Genomic DNA, 14316 nt, shown 5'->3' on the forward strand with positions numbered 1-14316 from the left:
CGACGGCGGCGCGCGCGACCCGGGCGGGCGGGGTGTGCGCGCGTCGACCGACGCGGCTCGTGAAAGCGCGAGGGCGGGCGACGACCGTGCGAGCGGCGCGCGCGGACGAGACGAGCGCGCGGGACGGCGCCGCGCGTCCTTTTCGAAATCCCCCCGAGTGGCTCTCGCGCGAAATTCGACGGCGTTGAACCGTCGTTCGCGGATCGAATCGGATGACGCAATCTTTCAACCGGCCGCGCCGCGATCGGCACTCGAGCGCTCGAGTTTCGGCGAAAGCGACGAGAAGAATCAATCATCCCTTGGCGGCGCCGGCACAATCGGCGCCGCGCCGCTCGACGCACGGTCGCATCTCGCGCGCGGACGCGGGAGGCAACGCGCGAGGACGCTCCGCACGAGAGCGGCCGGCGGCGAGTCGGGAAGCGACGCGCGACGCGCGAATGTCGCGCGACGGCGGCGACGCCGACGGCGGCGCGGGCACGTCGTCGTTCAACAAGCACGACGGCGGCGGCGTCTCCGTCCTCGGATGCGACGGGAAGCGATACACCGTGGACGAGTCCACCGCGAGCTACTTCCACGAGATCGAAGCCCTCGTCGCGGTGGACCCGGACACCCCGGAGGCGGTCGAGGAGCGGACGATCCTCGCCGGCAACGCGCTCGAGGAAGCGCGCGGGCACGAGATGGCGCTGTCGATGGACGCGCGCTGCTCCCGCGTCGTGGAGAAGCTCCTCGACGCGTGCGTCGACGACGATCTCGCGACGTACGTGCGCGGCGTGACGGCGGCGCCGACGGACTTCTTCACGCTGTGCAAGTCGCTGTTCGGCAGCCGCGTCGCGGAGCGCGCGCTGGGATGCGTCGCGGCGCGCGTCGGGAAAGATCCGACGGCGGAGACGCTCGAGACGTTTGCCCCCGCGTTGGCCGCGATCGGCGAGTCGCTCTCGAGCGCGGCTGTCGACGCGGCGTACGACCCGCGCGTCTCGCCGGTCGCGCGGAAGTTTTTGAGCGTCGTGTCGGGGAGGGAGTGCGCGCCGAGCGCCAAGGCGGGGTCGCTGGCTGGAAAGTTGAAGGGCGGCACGAGCGCCGCGGGCGCGTTCGCGGACAGCGGCGACGCGCCGCCGGAGAGGCACAGGTTCGAGGCGTTGCTGCGAGAGTACAGCGACACGACGCTCGCGGCGCTGGAGAGCGAGCTGTGGGGGCTAACGGAGGACGCGTGCGGGAGCGCGTTTTTGCAGGCGATGTTGACGGCGCACCGCGGCGACGCCGCGGCGTTGAATTGGATCATTCCCGGGTTCCTCGGATGCGCGCCCGCGGAGGGGACGAAGGAGGGCGAGCTCCTCGCGGACGCGAAGGAGAGCGACGTGAAGCAGCTGTGCGAGTCGAGATCCGGGTCGCACCTGTTCGAGGCGATCCTGCGAGCCGCGCCGCGAGGGCTGACGCACGAGATCTTCCGCAGGTTTTTCCGAGGGAAACTTCGAGGCATCGCGTCGCACCCGACGGCGAACTTCGTCCTCCAGGCGCTCTTCGGCGCGACGCGCGAGCAGGACCACGTCACCGCCGCGCTCATGGAGCTCGGCCCGGACTTTGGCTCGCTGATGCGCGAGCGGCGCGCGGGCGTCGTCGCGTCCTTACTCGCCGCGTGCGCGAGACTTCGAACGGGGGAACGCGACGCCGCGAAGAACCTCGCCAGAGGGCTCACCGCGAAGACCGCGTCGGCGCGCGTCGGCGGGCGCTCGCAGCTCGCGCCCTCGCTCCTATGGCTCGACCAGCACTCCGGCGCGGCGGGAGGACGGTGCTCCGTCCTCGGCGCCGCGATGCTGCAGACGATCATGAAATTCCCCCCGGAGACGACGCCGCAGTTTATCGAATCGATCGCGACGCTGCCGCCGAACGAAGCCCTCGGCGCGGCGTGCGACCCCGGAGGCAGCCGCGCGCTCGAGGCGTTCCTCGGCTCGACCGCGCACAAGCCGAAGCTCAAGAAGGAGCTCGTGGACGCGCTCGCGCACGACTGGATCAAGCTCGCGTCGAGCGCGTGCGGCTCGCACGTGCTCCAAGCCGCGTACGGGTGCGCGGATCAGCGGACGAGAGAGACGATCGTTCGGCGGATGTCGCAGGGGGAGAAACAGATCGCGGGGACGCGGCACGGGCCGTATTTGTTGCGGAGGTTGGGCGTCGCGGACTTTAAGGGGGATCCAGAGCAGTGGAGGAACCGCGCGAAGGTGGCGGAGGACGTCAAGGCGGATTTCGCGAAGACGTTTGGCGGGGACGAAGACGCGGAGGAGGAGGAGGAGAACGCAGGGAAGGGGAAGAGGAAAGCGGAGGAGAGCGACGGCGGCGGCGGCGGCGGCGAGGACGACGACGACGACGAGAGAGTCGCGAAGAAGGCGAAGAAGGAGAAGAAAGAGAAGAAGGAGAAGAAGGCGAAGAAGGCGAAGAAGGCGAAGAAAGAGAAGCGATAGTGCTCGCCGTCGGCGCTTCCTCCTCTTCGCTCCGTCTCGTCTCCCGGGGTAGCTCGCGTGGACGGACGCTACAAAATTAATACGAAGGTGCGTACAAATCACGCGAGCGCGTCATCACGTCGATCAACGCGTCGGTCCGTTCGACGACGGACGCGACACCGAACACGACGCGCATCGCATCGCTCGCGTCGAATCAATCCAATCCTCAATCCTCCGAGAACGCCGCGCTCATGTCCTTCGTGGACATCTCCCCCCCGCCGCCCGTCCCGGTCCCTCCGATGAACTTCGGGTCGTACAACGTCTTCATGTTCCCCCTCACCAAGTCGTCGTAATCATCCCGCCCCAGCAAGTTGCACTGCGCGAAATGCATCATGAGATGGTCCACGAGCACGAGCGCGACCATGGACTCGACCATCGGGACCGCGCGCGGAACCACGCACGGGTCGTGGCGTCCTCTCGCTTTCAACTCGACGTCGACGCCGTCGCGGTTCACCGTGTTTTGCGCGGAGGTGATCGTGGACGTCGGCTTGAACGCGATCCTCAACTCCACGAGCTCGCCGTTCGAGATCCCGCCTTGGATCCCGCCGCTTCGGTTCGTGCGCGTGCGAATCCCAGTCTCGGGGTCCATGTAAAACTCGTCGTTGTGCTCGCTCCCGGTCGTGTCCACGCCCTCGAACCCGCTGCCGACTTCGAACCCCTTCGTCGCCGGGAGCGACAGCATCGCCTTCGCGAGGTCCGCCTCGAGCTTATCGAACACCGGCGCGCCTAAACCCCTGGGGCAGTTCCTCACGACGCACGTCACGACGCCGCCGCAGCTGTCCCCGCGCGTGCGCACTTCGTCGATCGCGGCGATCATCTTGTTCGCGCTGTCTTCGTTCGGGCACCGCGCGATGTTCGCCTCGACGTCCTCCATCGTGAACGTCTGGTGATCGACGCCGCTCGCGCGCACGTCTTTCACCTGGCTCACGTACGCGAGGATCTCCGTGCCCGCGATCACCTTGAGCACCTTCTTCGCGATCGCGCCCGCGGCGACGCGCCCGATCGTCTCCCTCGCGGAGGACCTCCCTCCCCCTGCGATGGCTCTCACGCCGTACTTCATGTCGTAGGTGGCGTCGGCGTGGGACGGTCTGTACGCGACAGCGATCTCGCCGTAGTCCTGTGATCGGTGGTCTTTGTTCCGGACGAGGACCGCGATGGGGGTGCCGAGGGTGACGCCGTCGAGGCCGACGCCGCTGAGGATCTCGCACGAGTCTTCCTCGTTCCGCGGCGTCGTGATTCGCGACTGCCCGGGTCTGCGTCGATCGAGTTCCATCTGGAGCTCGTCGCGCGAGATCTGGAGCCTCGGGGGGACGCCGTCGACGACGCAGCCGACGCCGCCGCCGTGGGATTCCCCGAACGTCGTGACGCGGAACAGGCGACCGAACGAGCTGCCGTTCGCGCGCGTGGTCTTGTTCACGGCGCGGCCGGAGGGACGTCGCGAGGAGGGCGAGACGCGAGGAGGAATCGCGGCGCCGCCGTACGACCTACGCGCGGCGCCGTCGACGGACGGCGCGCGGACCGCGCTCGGGGGGATGGCAACCGCGTGATGGGTGAACGCGGCCATGGTACGTCGTTCGTATCAGCGCGAGACGGGTGCGGCGCGACGGCGTGCGCGCGCGAGTCCCGCGGAGAGTCGACCCTAGACCTTTACGAGCGCGATTCGCTGACAGCACTGGACTGGATCTGGATGACGTCGCGCGTTTCCAGTCCTCAGCCCCGCCGGTGCGGGAGCGACCGCCGCCGCGCCCGCCGCGCCGCGCCGAGAGATCCCGGCGGCGACGTCGCGCGCCGCGACGGCGCCTTCTCGCGCGCCGTCGATGGAACGAACATTTCGCGTTCAGGTCGCTAGGATGCTAACACGCTACGCCTCCTCTCGCGCGCGGCTCGCCGCCGCCGCCGCCGCCGCCGCCGACGACGTTTTTCTCGCCTCGTCACAGCGCGTTCATGCCCGCGAGCGCTCTGAACTTCTCCAGCGCGACGAACGTGATCACCGTCTGCGGCCCCAACCGAACATAATTCGCGGTCCATCCGCGCATGAGCCCGCGCGGGCCCTCCCGCCGAAGAATCATCCTACACGCCGCCACCGCGCCGACGCCGCCGCCGCCTCCCCCGCCGCCGCCGCCGCCGCCGCCCCCGTGCGTCTTGCACGCGTCCAAGTACAGCTGCGTCTTGATCATGTCGATCGGGTTCGTCGCCGTCGTCGTCACCAGACCCGTGAGCATGCTCGCCGCGAGGTGCGTCGCCGGGCCGTCGGTCATCGCGCCGTCGCTCGCGCGGATGATGGCTCGTTTCACCTCGTCGTACGTCGCGCACTGCGACGCGGTGAGCACCGCGCTTCTGGACACGCTCGCGGCGCTGCCTTTCCATAACCCCCGGACGCCGTCCGTTTTAATAATATGCGATACGATAGCCACCGTGCCGCGCGGCGGTGCGGGCGGTGCGGGCGAGAGGCGAGAGAAGGAGGGCGAGGCCGGGTGCGTGGCGGCGGCGGCGGCGGCCGCGCGAATCCCCGCCGCGCTCCCCGCCCTCGCGTCCGCCATCAGACGCGTCTTGACGAGCTCCGTGGGGTTCAAGAGGAACGCGGCGAACGCGCCGGAGACGCACCCGGCGATGACCTTCGTGCTCGTGCTGATCGGGGTGGCCGCCGCCGCCGCCGCCGCCGCCGCGTCGTCGTCGACGACGCCGTCGTTCGACGATCGCGACGACTCCACGGCGGACACGACGGGCTGATACAACCCCAGCCGGAGGCCGCCGTAGCACGACGCCCTGACGAGGCTCGGGCCGATGCCTTTCCACAGCGCGAGCGGCCCCTCGCGCGTCACCACGTTCGCGAACGCGGCGCGCATGCCGACCCTCCCGGTCCCGGAGGCGGATCCCCCCGGGGTCGGCGTCGTCGTCGTCGCCGCGCCCGCGATCGCGCCGTCGGACGGCGTCGTCGGATGGAGCACCTGCATGCGCACCTTCACGACGTCCAGCGGGTTCGTGCACGCGGTCGCGCACGAGACGGACGCCCCGGAGGTGACGATCGGGAGTCCGTAGGTGCGCCACGCCGAGGGTGGCGGCCCGACGGCGCCGCCGCCGCCGCGGTCGCGCGTCGTCATCCCCTCCCCGACGGCGCCGCGCGGAATGATCGGATCTGAAAAAGAAAATCTCGGCGTCTCCGCTCGACTCGACGAACGCCGCGGCGCCGGCTTCACAACTCCGCCGCGCCGGAGACGCGACGACGACGCGACCGAAGAGACGACGACGATGACGACGACGGCGTCGATCTCCACGCCGACGACGACGACCACGCCCATCGCTCGCGCGCGCGCGTCGTCGAAGGCCCGCGCGGTCCGCGGGGGCCGCGTCGTCCGAAGATGTGGTGGGCACCCTTCCTCGTCGCGCGACGTCGAGACCGAGACCGAGATCGCGGTCGCGGTCGAGGCGCGCGCCGCCGCCGCGGTCCCTCCGCCGTCGCGCCGCGAGATCCTCTCCGCCGCGGCCGCGGGGCTCCTCGCGACGTCGTCCGCGATCGCGGCGGAGGACGAGGAGGGCGTCTTCGTCGTCGCGCCCCCCGGCGCGTCGTCGTCGTCCTCCTCCTCCTCTTCCTATCCGACGATCGCGGCCGCCGTGGACGCCGCGCGCGCGAGCTCCCTGTCGACAGCGACGATCCGCCTCGCCCCGGGGACCTACCCCGAGCGCGTCGTCATCCTTCCCGCGTCGTCGAAAAATCCGACGCAAGCGCTCGCGATCGAGTCCGCGGAGGGCGTCGGCAGCACCCCCGGGATCGGCGACGAACAAGCCATCGCCGCGGCGCAACGCTGCGTCGTCGAACACGTCACTGACGACCCATACGAAGCCACGTTCGAGGTGGCCGAAGACGTCGTCGGCGGGGTGTTTCTTCGGAACATCACCGTGCGGCATTCGTCGCCCTCGGTGGCGAACAACTACGCGGTGTTCGCGCGGCCGCGGAGCGCGCTTCGTTTGGACGGATGCGACGTGTCCAGCGCCACAGGCAGCGGCGTCGTCGGCGAAGGCGCGGACGTGACCGTGGCGGGGTGTTACATCCACGACGTGAAAACGCACGGGGTGGCGTTATACGGCGACCTACTCGGGGAGTTTGGGGGCGGGAGGGTGTTGGGGACGCTCATCGCGCGGCCGGGGCGGGACGGCGTGCTGATACGCGACGGCGCGGCGGGCGTGGTGGATCAGTGTGAGATCGCGGACGCGGGAGCGTTCGGCGTGGAGCTCGTGGACCCGCGCGAGGGGTCCGAGGTCACCGGGTGCGTGATACGAGGGAGTAAGAACAAGGCCGGGATAGGGTTCGGAGGCGTCGGCGCGGAGGATAACGTCCTCGTGAAGGGGAACAAGGTGACGCGGTGACGAGAGAAGAAAAGAAGACGGCGCGGCGGAACGCAAACGTACTACAGACGCGAGGGCTAGTTAACTTACGTTCTCTAACTAATAATAAAGCTCAAGGCATCGGCTACGCGCGTCGCGTCGCTATCTGATCCTCGCCTCATCACTCACGGGATCCCCGGGATCCACGTCCGCGTCCGCGCCGCGTACGCGGCGTACTCCCCCGGGAACATCGCCCTCAGTTTCGCCTCTTCGTACGGTATCCTCGTCGCGAAAAAAAGCCATCCCGCCCTCGCGAACCCGACCACGCACGCCGGGTTCCGCAACAGCACCTGCGTCCCTATCGACCACACGAGCCACCCCAAGTACCCGGGATGCCGCGCGTATCGATACACCCCGCGCGTGACGACCGTGTGCGTCGGTCGTCGCGTCGTCTGTATCGCGTGCGTGAAGTTGTGCCGCGCGGTGATCTCCGCCGCTTTCCTCGTCAGGTCGCCCGCGATCACCATGACGAGGCCGACGCGTTTCGTCCACGCCGCGACCTCGCCGCCGCCGAGCTTCCACCCCGGGAACATCGCGCACTCGAGGATGTACTCCGCGCACGCGGTGGTCATCGCGACCACGTACGGCTTCCCGAGCAGCCACGAGTGCCGCGAGAGCGAGTCTCGGTTGTACCGAGCCGCGATCGCGAACCCGGCGACGTGGTAGAACAACAGCGCGGAGACGAACGCGACGAGCTCCCACGGCGGGGAGTCGACGAGCGTCGCGAAGGGGGTCGTCATGACGACGTCCCTCGCGCGGTAGAGGCGCGCGACGTCGTGTGGACAGAGGGGGGGGTCGAACGATCGATTTCGTGAGACGGCACCAAAGCTCGCGCCGTAAATTTTTGCATTCGCGTACTACGAAATCGCGTACTGTACAGTATTTGTATGAGCAAACAGGCACGACCTGCCTCCTGCCGAAACGGTTGCCGAATGCCAATTTTCGGAAGTTATCTATCAGGTGTCCGCAACAACTGAATTCTGTCGCATTCCCGCGCGCTCCACCACCCGCCGCGACATCACCATGGGCGGCTTCGCGTCTAAACCGTCCGCGTACGACACCCCCGTGGACGTCCCTTCGAAGTACTTCAAAGACTTCGAAGCGACGCTCCCGTCCATGCGCGGCAAGACGGTCGTAATCACCGGATGCACCACGGGATGCGGATTCGTCGCCGCGCGGACGATGGCCCACGCGGGCGCGGACGTCTACCTCCTCAACCGGCCGTCCGAGCGCGCGGTCGAGGCTGAGAAATCGATCGCGATGGAGGCCTTGAACGCCGTCTCCTCGCCCCCCGCGTCGCCGACGCGCTCGCCCGCGGCCGGCGGCGTCGGATCCCCGTCCAAGCTCGTGCGATCGCTGTCCCTGGGAAACGGCGGGGTCATCACCTCCGTGGACTGCGACCTCGCGGACTTTGACTCCGTGCGCAGAGCGGCGAGCATCGTCTCGCGGAAGTGCGCGGGCAGCGGCGTGGACGTCCTGTGCAACAACGCCGGCGTCATGGCGCTCCCGGACGTCGCGACGAAGGACGGGTACGACGTGCAGATGCAGACGAATCATCTCTCGCATTTCCTCCTCACGCGAGAGCTCACGCCGGCGCTCGAGAAAGCCGCGGAGCTCAGAGGCGAGGCGCGCGTGGTGAACCACTCCTCCGGGGCGCGAAACATCCCGCGGAAGGGTCTCGAGGCGAAGTACTTCGGCGAGAACGGCGGCGACATCGGCGGCGACGGCGCGTCGATGCTCTTCATGGGCGCTCGGTGGGTTCGATATGGGCAGACTAAACTCGCCAACGCGGCGTTCACGGTGGAGCTGGATCGTCGCTTGCGCGCGAAGGGAAGCAAGGTGAAAGCGGTCGTCGCGACCCCGGGTTTCGCGGCTACGAACCTCCAAGTCACGACGGCCAAGAGCGGCGGGTTCCACGACGCGTGGATCTTCAAGCGGATGGCGCAGAGCGCCGAGGACGGGTCGATCCCGCTCCTGACGTGCATGGCGTCGCCGGGGGTGGAGAGCGGGGATCTGTACGAGCCGGCGAAGATGCGCTTGTACGGACCCGCGAAGAAGTTCGCGTTGGAGAAGACGAGCGTGGACGAGAGCGCGGGGGCGATGTTGTGGGAGGAGAGCGAAAAGGCGGTGGGGGCTTTCGAGGTGTAATCATAGTAAAGGGACGCGCCGTCGGCAGACGAAAGAAGAAATGGAACGCGAAAGGAAAGGATGGGAGAACTGCACACGCCATAGTGTACTCGTACCCAGAGTTGTGCTACATAACGAAACAAAAGAATACTGTACGTGAGAACAACGCGTTGAGATCGTCGCTCTCGTCGTCTACTCTACTACATAGTGTCTATCGCTTCGCGCGTCTACGTCTACGCGTCTTTGAACTCGTCCTTCAGGCACCACGTCGCGCCGCCGCCGCGTCCGTTGGCATCCGGCGGGTTCCTCTCGAGCGCCGCCGCCGTCTTCAACAACCTGCGGAACATCTGCGTCCGCCGCGAGCTCACCCTGTGTTGGAACGCGTCCACGACGAGCCCCGTCGGCGCGCGGCCTGACGGGCGCGCTCGCAGGAAATCGACGATCTCGCGCAAGAGCGTCTCCGCCTCCGCGTCGTCGTCGCCTTCGTCGAAGTCCGCCCCCGCCGCCGCCGCCGCTGCCGCCTCCCCCGCGGCGGCGTCTCGCTGCCGTATCCGCTGCAAGAGCGTCTGCGACCCCATCGCGCCTTGGCCTATCCCCGCGATCCCCGCGCCGCCGCCGCCGCCGCCGCCGCTTCCGAACCGCCCGCCGCCGCCGCCGACGCCGACGCCGGGGACGGACCGACCGAACCGCCTCGCCGAGGCGGCGGAGACGGCGCCGACGGGCGCGCCCGCGGCGCCGCTCCGCCCCGTCCACGTCGGCACCGCCACGCCCGCGCTGCCTCGCGCGACGCGCGACTGCCGGAGCGCCTCCTCCGCCCTCCGCGCGACGCGGTCGGCCTCGAGCGCGGCGCTGCCGCCGCCGCCGACGAGGTGATCGCGGCCGTTCGGCGCTCGCATGATCGCGTCGTGGGACATCGCGCCTCTGATCAGTCCCGCGCCCGTCGAGGGTTCGCCCGCGGCGCCCTCCGCGCCGGTGCCGCCGCCGCCGCCGCCGCCGCCGAAGAGCGATCGCATGATCGCCGCGTCGCCGTCGCCGCCGGTCTGCGCGGCGCGCGCCCCCGCGGAGCGGTCCGTCGCGATCGTGAATCGTTTCCCGCCCGGTTTGCTCTTCGCCGCTTTCCGCGCCGCCGCCGCCGCCGCCGCGGGGTCCGCGTCTATGTCCCACGCGGTGTCGTCCGCGCTTTCCGGCGACGCGCCGTCGATATCTTTCGCGGTCAGACCGCCGACGCCGCCGTCGTCCTCGTCCTCGTCCTCGGCCTCGTCGTCCTCGGCCTCGGCGACGTCCGCGGCGCGAATCTCGCCTTCGACCTCCGCGAATAACTCCGCGGTTTCGATCTGTCCGTCGCCGCCGACGCCTTGTCCGTGGTTATCCTCCTCCCACGTGAACAAGTCCGCGAGGTCTTTCGCTTTGAAAAACCGTCGCTGCTTCGGGTCTTTCAGAACTTTGGACGTGAGGAACTCCTTGTATATCTGCCTGTGGTACACCTTCTCTTCGATCGTCCCGGCGGTGACTAAGCGATACACCGTGACCTCGCGCGTTTGCCCGATTCGCCACGCGCGTTCGCGCGCTTGCGCGTCCGTGCTCGGGTTCCAGTCCGGGTCGTACAGTAACACCCGGTCTGCGCCCGTTAAGTTAACTCCGAGACCGCCAACCTTCGTCGTCAACAAGAACACGAACACGTTCGCGTCCGTGTTGAACTCGTCGATGAGCGTCATGCGTTGCGACACCGGCGTCGCGCCGTCCATTCTACGGTACGGGTACCCCGCCTTCGCGACCATCGCCTCGAGAATATCTAACATCTGCTGCGTCTGCGAGAAGAGCAAGACTCGGTGCCCTTGCTCTTTCCACAGCTCGAGCACTTTTTGCGTGACGAGCTGCTTGCCGCTGCGTTCGACTTCGCCGTACTTTTCGTGCGCGGCTTTCGTGCGTCGTTCGAGTAAATCCGGGTGATTCACAATCTTCCGCAGGACGTCAATCCCCCCCAGGGCCTCGCGCCTGCCCTCGAGAATCTCCTCGACGTCGCGCGAGTGCACGTACGCCCGGTACGCCTCTCGCTGCTCTTGCGTCATCGGACAAAATAACACTTGCTCCGTCTTCGTCGGGAGCTGAATGTCGACGTCCGCCTTCATCCTTCGCAGGAGGTACGGGGAGATGAGCTCCTTCAGCATCGACGCGCATCGATACGCGGTCGTGACTTGCTGCTGCGACGCGTTGGAGTACCCGCCCACCTGAATCGGCACCGCGAACTGCGCTTGGAACACCGGGAGGGTCCCGAGCTTCCCGGGGAAGCAGAAGTCGAACAGCGACCAGAGCTCGGCGAGTCGGTTTTGAATCGGCGCGCCCGTCATGACGAGCCGGTGCACCGTCTGAAGTTGCTTCGCGCATATCGTCACGTCCGCGTCCGGGTTTCGTATCTTGTGTCCCTCGTCCAAGATGGCGTACCCCCACCGCACGGGTAAGAGATGATCGCGCATCACGCGCAGGTGCTCGTACGTCGTGAGGAGGACGCCCTTCGGGTCTCGGACGCGCTCGCGGATGATGTTACACCGCGCCTGTTTCTTCGATCCGCGCGCCGCGGCGCGCGAGGCCGCGCTCACCGCGCTCTCGTGGAGGATGCCGCAGTTCAGCTTCGGCGCCCACGCGCGAAGCTCGCGGCGCCACTGCCTGAGCATCGTCGCCGGGCACACGATGAGCGTGGGCTGGTACAGACCGGAGCGTTCGAGCGCGCACAGAAACGCGGCGACTTGGACGGTCTTCCCCAATCCCATCTCGTCTCCGACGACGCCGCCGGCGCGCTGGCAGTGAATCTCCCACAGCCACTTGATGCTCGTCTTCTGGTGCTCGAGGAGACGGTCGTACGTCTCCGCGGGGAGCCGCAGGCCGCCGTCGAAGATGACCTCTTCCTCCTCCTCTTCCTCCTCCTCGTCCTCTTCCTCTTCCTCTTCCCTCGCGGGACGGTTCGCCTCGCGCCGTCGGTTCTGTCGAGCGGCGGCGGCTGCGGCGGCGCGGCGGCGGCCGCGAGGCGCCGCCGCGGCGGCGTCGGAGGCACGCCGACGACCGCGACCGCGACCGCGCGCGGGGGGCGCGATCTCCTCGAGATCCTCGGGGCTCTCGGGCTCGACGTCGTCGTCGTCGTCGTCGGAGCCGCCGTCGGCGTCGTCGGATCCGTCCCCGTCCCAGTCCGACTCGCCGGTGTCCGTGCCGCTGATGTCGTCCGCCTCCGCGGCCGCGGTGCCTCGCGCGCGCGCTCGCGCGGTCTCCGCCGCCCGTCTCGGCGGCGGTGGCGCCGTGGAGGGTCGCGGGGCAGGCTTAGGCTTCGCGCGCGGACTCGCGCGCGTCGCCGTCGCCGTCGCCGTCGCCGTCGCCGTCGCCGGTTTCTCCCTCTTCCCGCGCGCTCGCTCTCGCGCACCGCCCTCAGCCGCGGCGACCTCCCCCACGAACACGACGTCGTCGTCGTCGTCGTCCGCCGGTTCGCGCTTCGGAACGACCGGCTTCGGGGTCTCGCACATCTCGCACCGCCGCGCGCGCGTCGAATTCGCGAACGTGCACCCGGGGCAGGACCACTTCCCTCCGCCGCCGCCGCCGCCGGCGACGACGGCGGCGTCCTTTTCCTCTTCCTTCGCGTCCGCGGCACCGTTCTCCGGCGGCGCCATCTCGACCTCTCGCGGCGCCTCAACGCCGTCTTCTTCTTCTTCGTCATCTTCTTCTTCTACTTCGTCCTCTATGATCTCCACGTCCTCGTCGCTGCTGTACGCCGCGTCCCGCTGCCGCCGCTTCCGTCGCCGCTTCGGCGCCTCCCCGCCCTCGCCGTTCATGTTCCGCCGCCACTCCCGTCGCTTCGAGGCCATCCGCCTCGCAGCCTCTTTCGCGCCCTCGCCGCCGCCGGCGCCTTGTCGGTTCGACGCGTTGAACGGCCTCGCCGCCGGGTACTGCTTCGGGACCGCGTCGCCGGTGAGGAGTTTCGACTTGCTCCTTCCCGCTTTCCAGGCCGCTACAGCCCCGGCGGCGGCGTCCGTCGTCTGCTGCACCTTGACCCTTCGCTCGAACCCGTCCACGGCCGCGAACGGGGTGATCACCCCGGTGCGTATCAGCCGCTCGCGCTCGGTCTCCCCGAGGCGCCCACCGTCGCCGCCGCCCTCCTCGGCGTCGAGGAGGGCGTCCAAGTCGCCGTCCTCGACGAGCGCCGCGGCGGCGTTCGGCTTTTTTTTCTTCTTCTTCGTCTTCGATCCCGACCCCGACGCGGCGGTCGCGTCCGTCCCGCGTCCGCGACGCTCGGCGGCGGCGGCGGCGGCGGCGGCGGCGGCGGACGCCTCCTCCGCGGCGGACGCCTCCGCGGCCGCGACCGCGACCGCGAGCTCGGCTCGTTTCTCCTCCAGAGACGTCACGCGTCGGTTCCCGACGGCGACGACGAGCGCTGCGTCGGACGGCGCGGTCCCGTCGCGCTCGCTCGCGCGGATCTCGTCGAGCGCGTCTCGCACCGCGAGGAGCTCTCGCGCGACGCCGTCCGCCTCGGTCCGCAGCCTCGAGACCTCGCGGAGCGCGGGGCCGTCGCCGCCGCGCTGGCCCTCGCCTTCGCCTCCGTCGTCGGTCGTCGTCGCGTTCGCCGACGCCGCGGGGAGATCGTCGTCGCGTTCATCATCATCACATCGTTTTTTCGCGCGCGCCGTCGCCTCCGCCTCCGCCGCGCGCGCGGCGGCGTCCTCGATGACCTCCCTCGCGACGTCGCGCTCGCCTCGCGCGGTGACTCCCAGCCCGCGGAGGAGCTCGTCCGTCTCCATCGCGGGGGAAGCGCGCGCGCGCGAGCCCTCCCGCGAGGCGCTCGTGCGGCGGCGTCGTCGTCGCGCGCGTCGCTCTGTCATGTCATCCGTCGACGTCGACGACTGGACTCGACGAAAAGAACGCCGAATACGTTTATCCATCGCCGGCGTCGGCGTCGCGTCGCTTCCGTCTGCGCGTCCGCCGCGCTCGTCGTCGGCGGGCGGACGCGGACGCGCGGAGACGGACCGCCACATGCTTCGCGAGACGTCCGTCGCGGAGACCGCGGCGCGTCACGCGATGGAAGACGCGCGAACGGCGGAGGACGCGGTCCCGACGCCGTCACAGCTGGCGCCCTCGGAGTCCTCCTCCTCCGACGACCCCGTGCGCTACCTCGCGTTCCTCCTCGACGACGTCTCACGATGCCTCCTCCTGGACTGGACGCGCGACCTCGGCGGCGAGGACGGCGGCGAGCACGCGCGCGGGTGGATCGTCCACGCGGACCACTGCACCATCGCGCACTCGCCCACAGAGGCGCAGCTCGCGACGTTCCCGTGGG

At 69.1% G+C, this 14316-nt stretch overlaps 7 protein-coding genes across 7 annotated transcripts; 3 read left to right on the forward strand and 4 right to left on the reverse strand.

Annotated features, from left to right (window-relative positions):
* Positions 1-437: 437 nt before the first annotated feature.
* Positions 438-2453, forward strand: MICPUCDRAFT_46853 (uncharacterized protein; the record flags this gene model as incomplete). Its single annotated transcript, XM_003056961.1, has 1 exon — positions 438-2453. One exon carries the CDS (start codon positions 438-440, stop codon positions 2451-2453), a length of 2016 nt encoding a protein of 671 aa, XP_003057007.1.
* A 73-nt stretch (positions 2454-2526) lies between these two features.
* MICPUCDRAFT_46854 (uncharacterized protein) lies at positions 2527-4056 on the reverse strand (the record flags this gene model as incomplete). The annotated part of the gene is made up of 1 exon (XM_003057443.1): positions 2527-4056. One exon carries the CDS (start codon positions 4054-4056, stop codon positions 2659-2661), a length of 1398 nt encoding a protein of 465 aa, XP_003057489.1. The 3' UTR covers positions 2527-2658.
* Positions 4057-4423: 367 nt separating this feature from the next.
* MICPUCDRAFT_15239 (mitochondrial carrier family) lies at positions 4424-5593 on the reverse strand (the record flags this gene model as incomplete). Its single annotated transcript, XM_003057444.1, has 3 exons — positions 4424-5041; positions 5216-5345; positions 5421-5593. 3 exons carry the CDS (start codon positions 5591-5593, stop codon positions 4424-4426), a joined length of 921 nt encoding a protein of 306 aa, XP_003057490.1.
* Positions 5594-5741: 148 nt separating this feature from the next.
* On the forward strand, positions 5742-6857 carry MICPUCDRAFT_38997 (uncharacterized protein; the record flags this gene model as incomplete). Its single annotated transcript, XM_003056962.1, has 1 exon — positions 5742-6857. The coding sequence occupies one exon, from the start codon at positions 5742-5744 to the stop codon at positions 6855-6857; it is 1116 nt and encodes a 371-aa protein (XP_003057008.1).
* Positions 6858-7000: 143 nt separating this feature from the next.
* On the reverse strand, positions 7001-7615 carry ICMT (protein-s-isoprenylcysteine o-methyltransferase; the record flags this gene model as incomplete). The annotated part of the gene is made up of 1 exon (XM_003057445.1): positions 7001-7615. One exon carries the CDS (start codon positions 7613-7615, stop codon positions 7001-7003), a length of 615 nt encoding a protein of 204 aa, XP_003057491.1.
* A 270-nt stretch (positions 7616-7885) lies between these two features.
* MICPUCDRAFT_49528 (uncharacterized protein) lies at positions 7886-9161 on the forward strand. Its single transcript, XM_003056963.1, has one exon. It carries the CDS (start codon positions 7899-7901, stop codon positions 9021-9023), a length of 1125 nt encoding a protein of 374 aa, XP_003057009.1. The 5' UTR covers positions 7886-7898; the 3' UTR covers positions 9024-9161.
* Positions 9162-9235: 74 nt separating this feature from the next.
* Positions 9236-13780, reverse strand: MICPUCDRAFT_56715 (ran-binding dexh-box helicase; the record flags this gene model as incomplete). The annotated part of the gene is made up of 1 exon (XM_003057446.1): positions 9236-13780. One exon carries the CDS (start codon positions 13778-13780, stop codon positions 9236-9238), a length of 4545 nt encoding a protein of 1514 aa, XP_003057492.1.
* Positions 13781-14316: the final 536 nt, after the last annotated feature.

Source organism: Micromonas pusilla, assembly GCF_000151265.4.
Source record: "Micromonas pusilla CCMP1545 genomic scaffold MICPUCscaffold_3, whole genome shotgun sequence".
In the NCBI taxonomy this organism is placed as follows: domain Eukaryota; kingdom Viridiplantae; phylum Chlorophyta; class Mamiellophyceae; order Mamiellales; family Mamiellaceae; genus Micromonas; species Micromonas pusilla.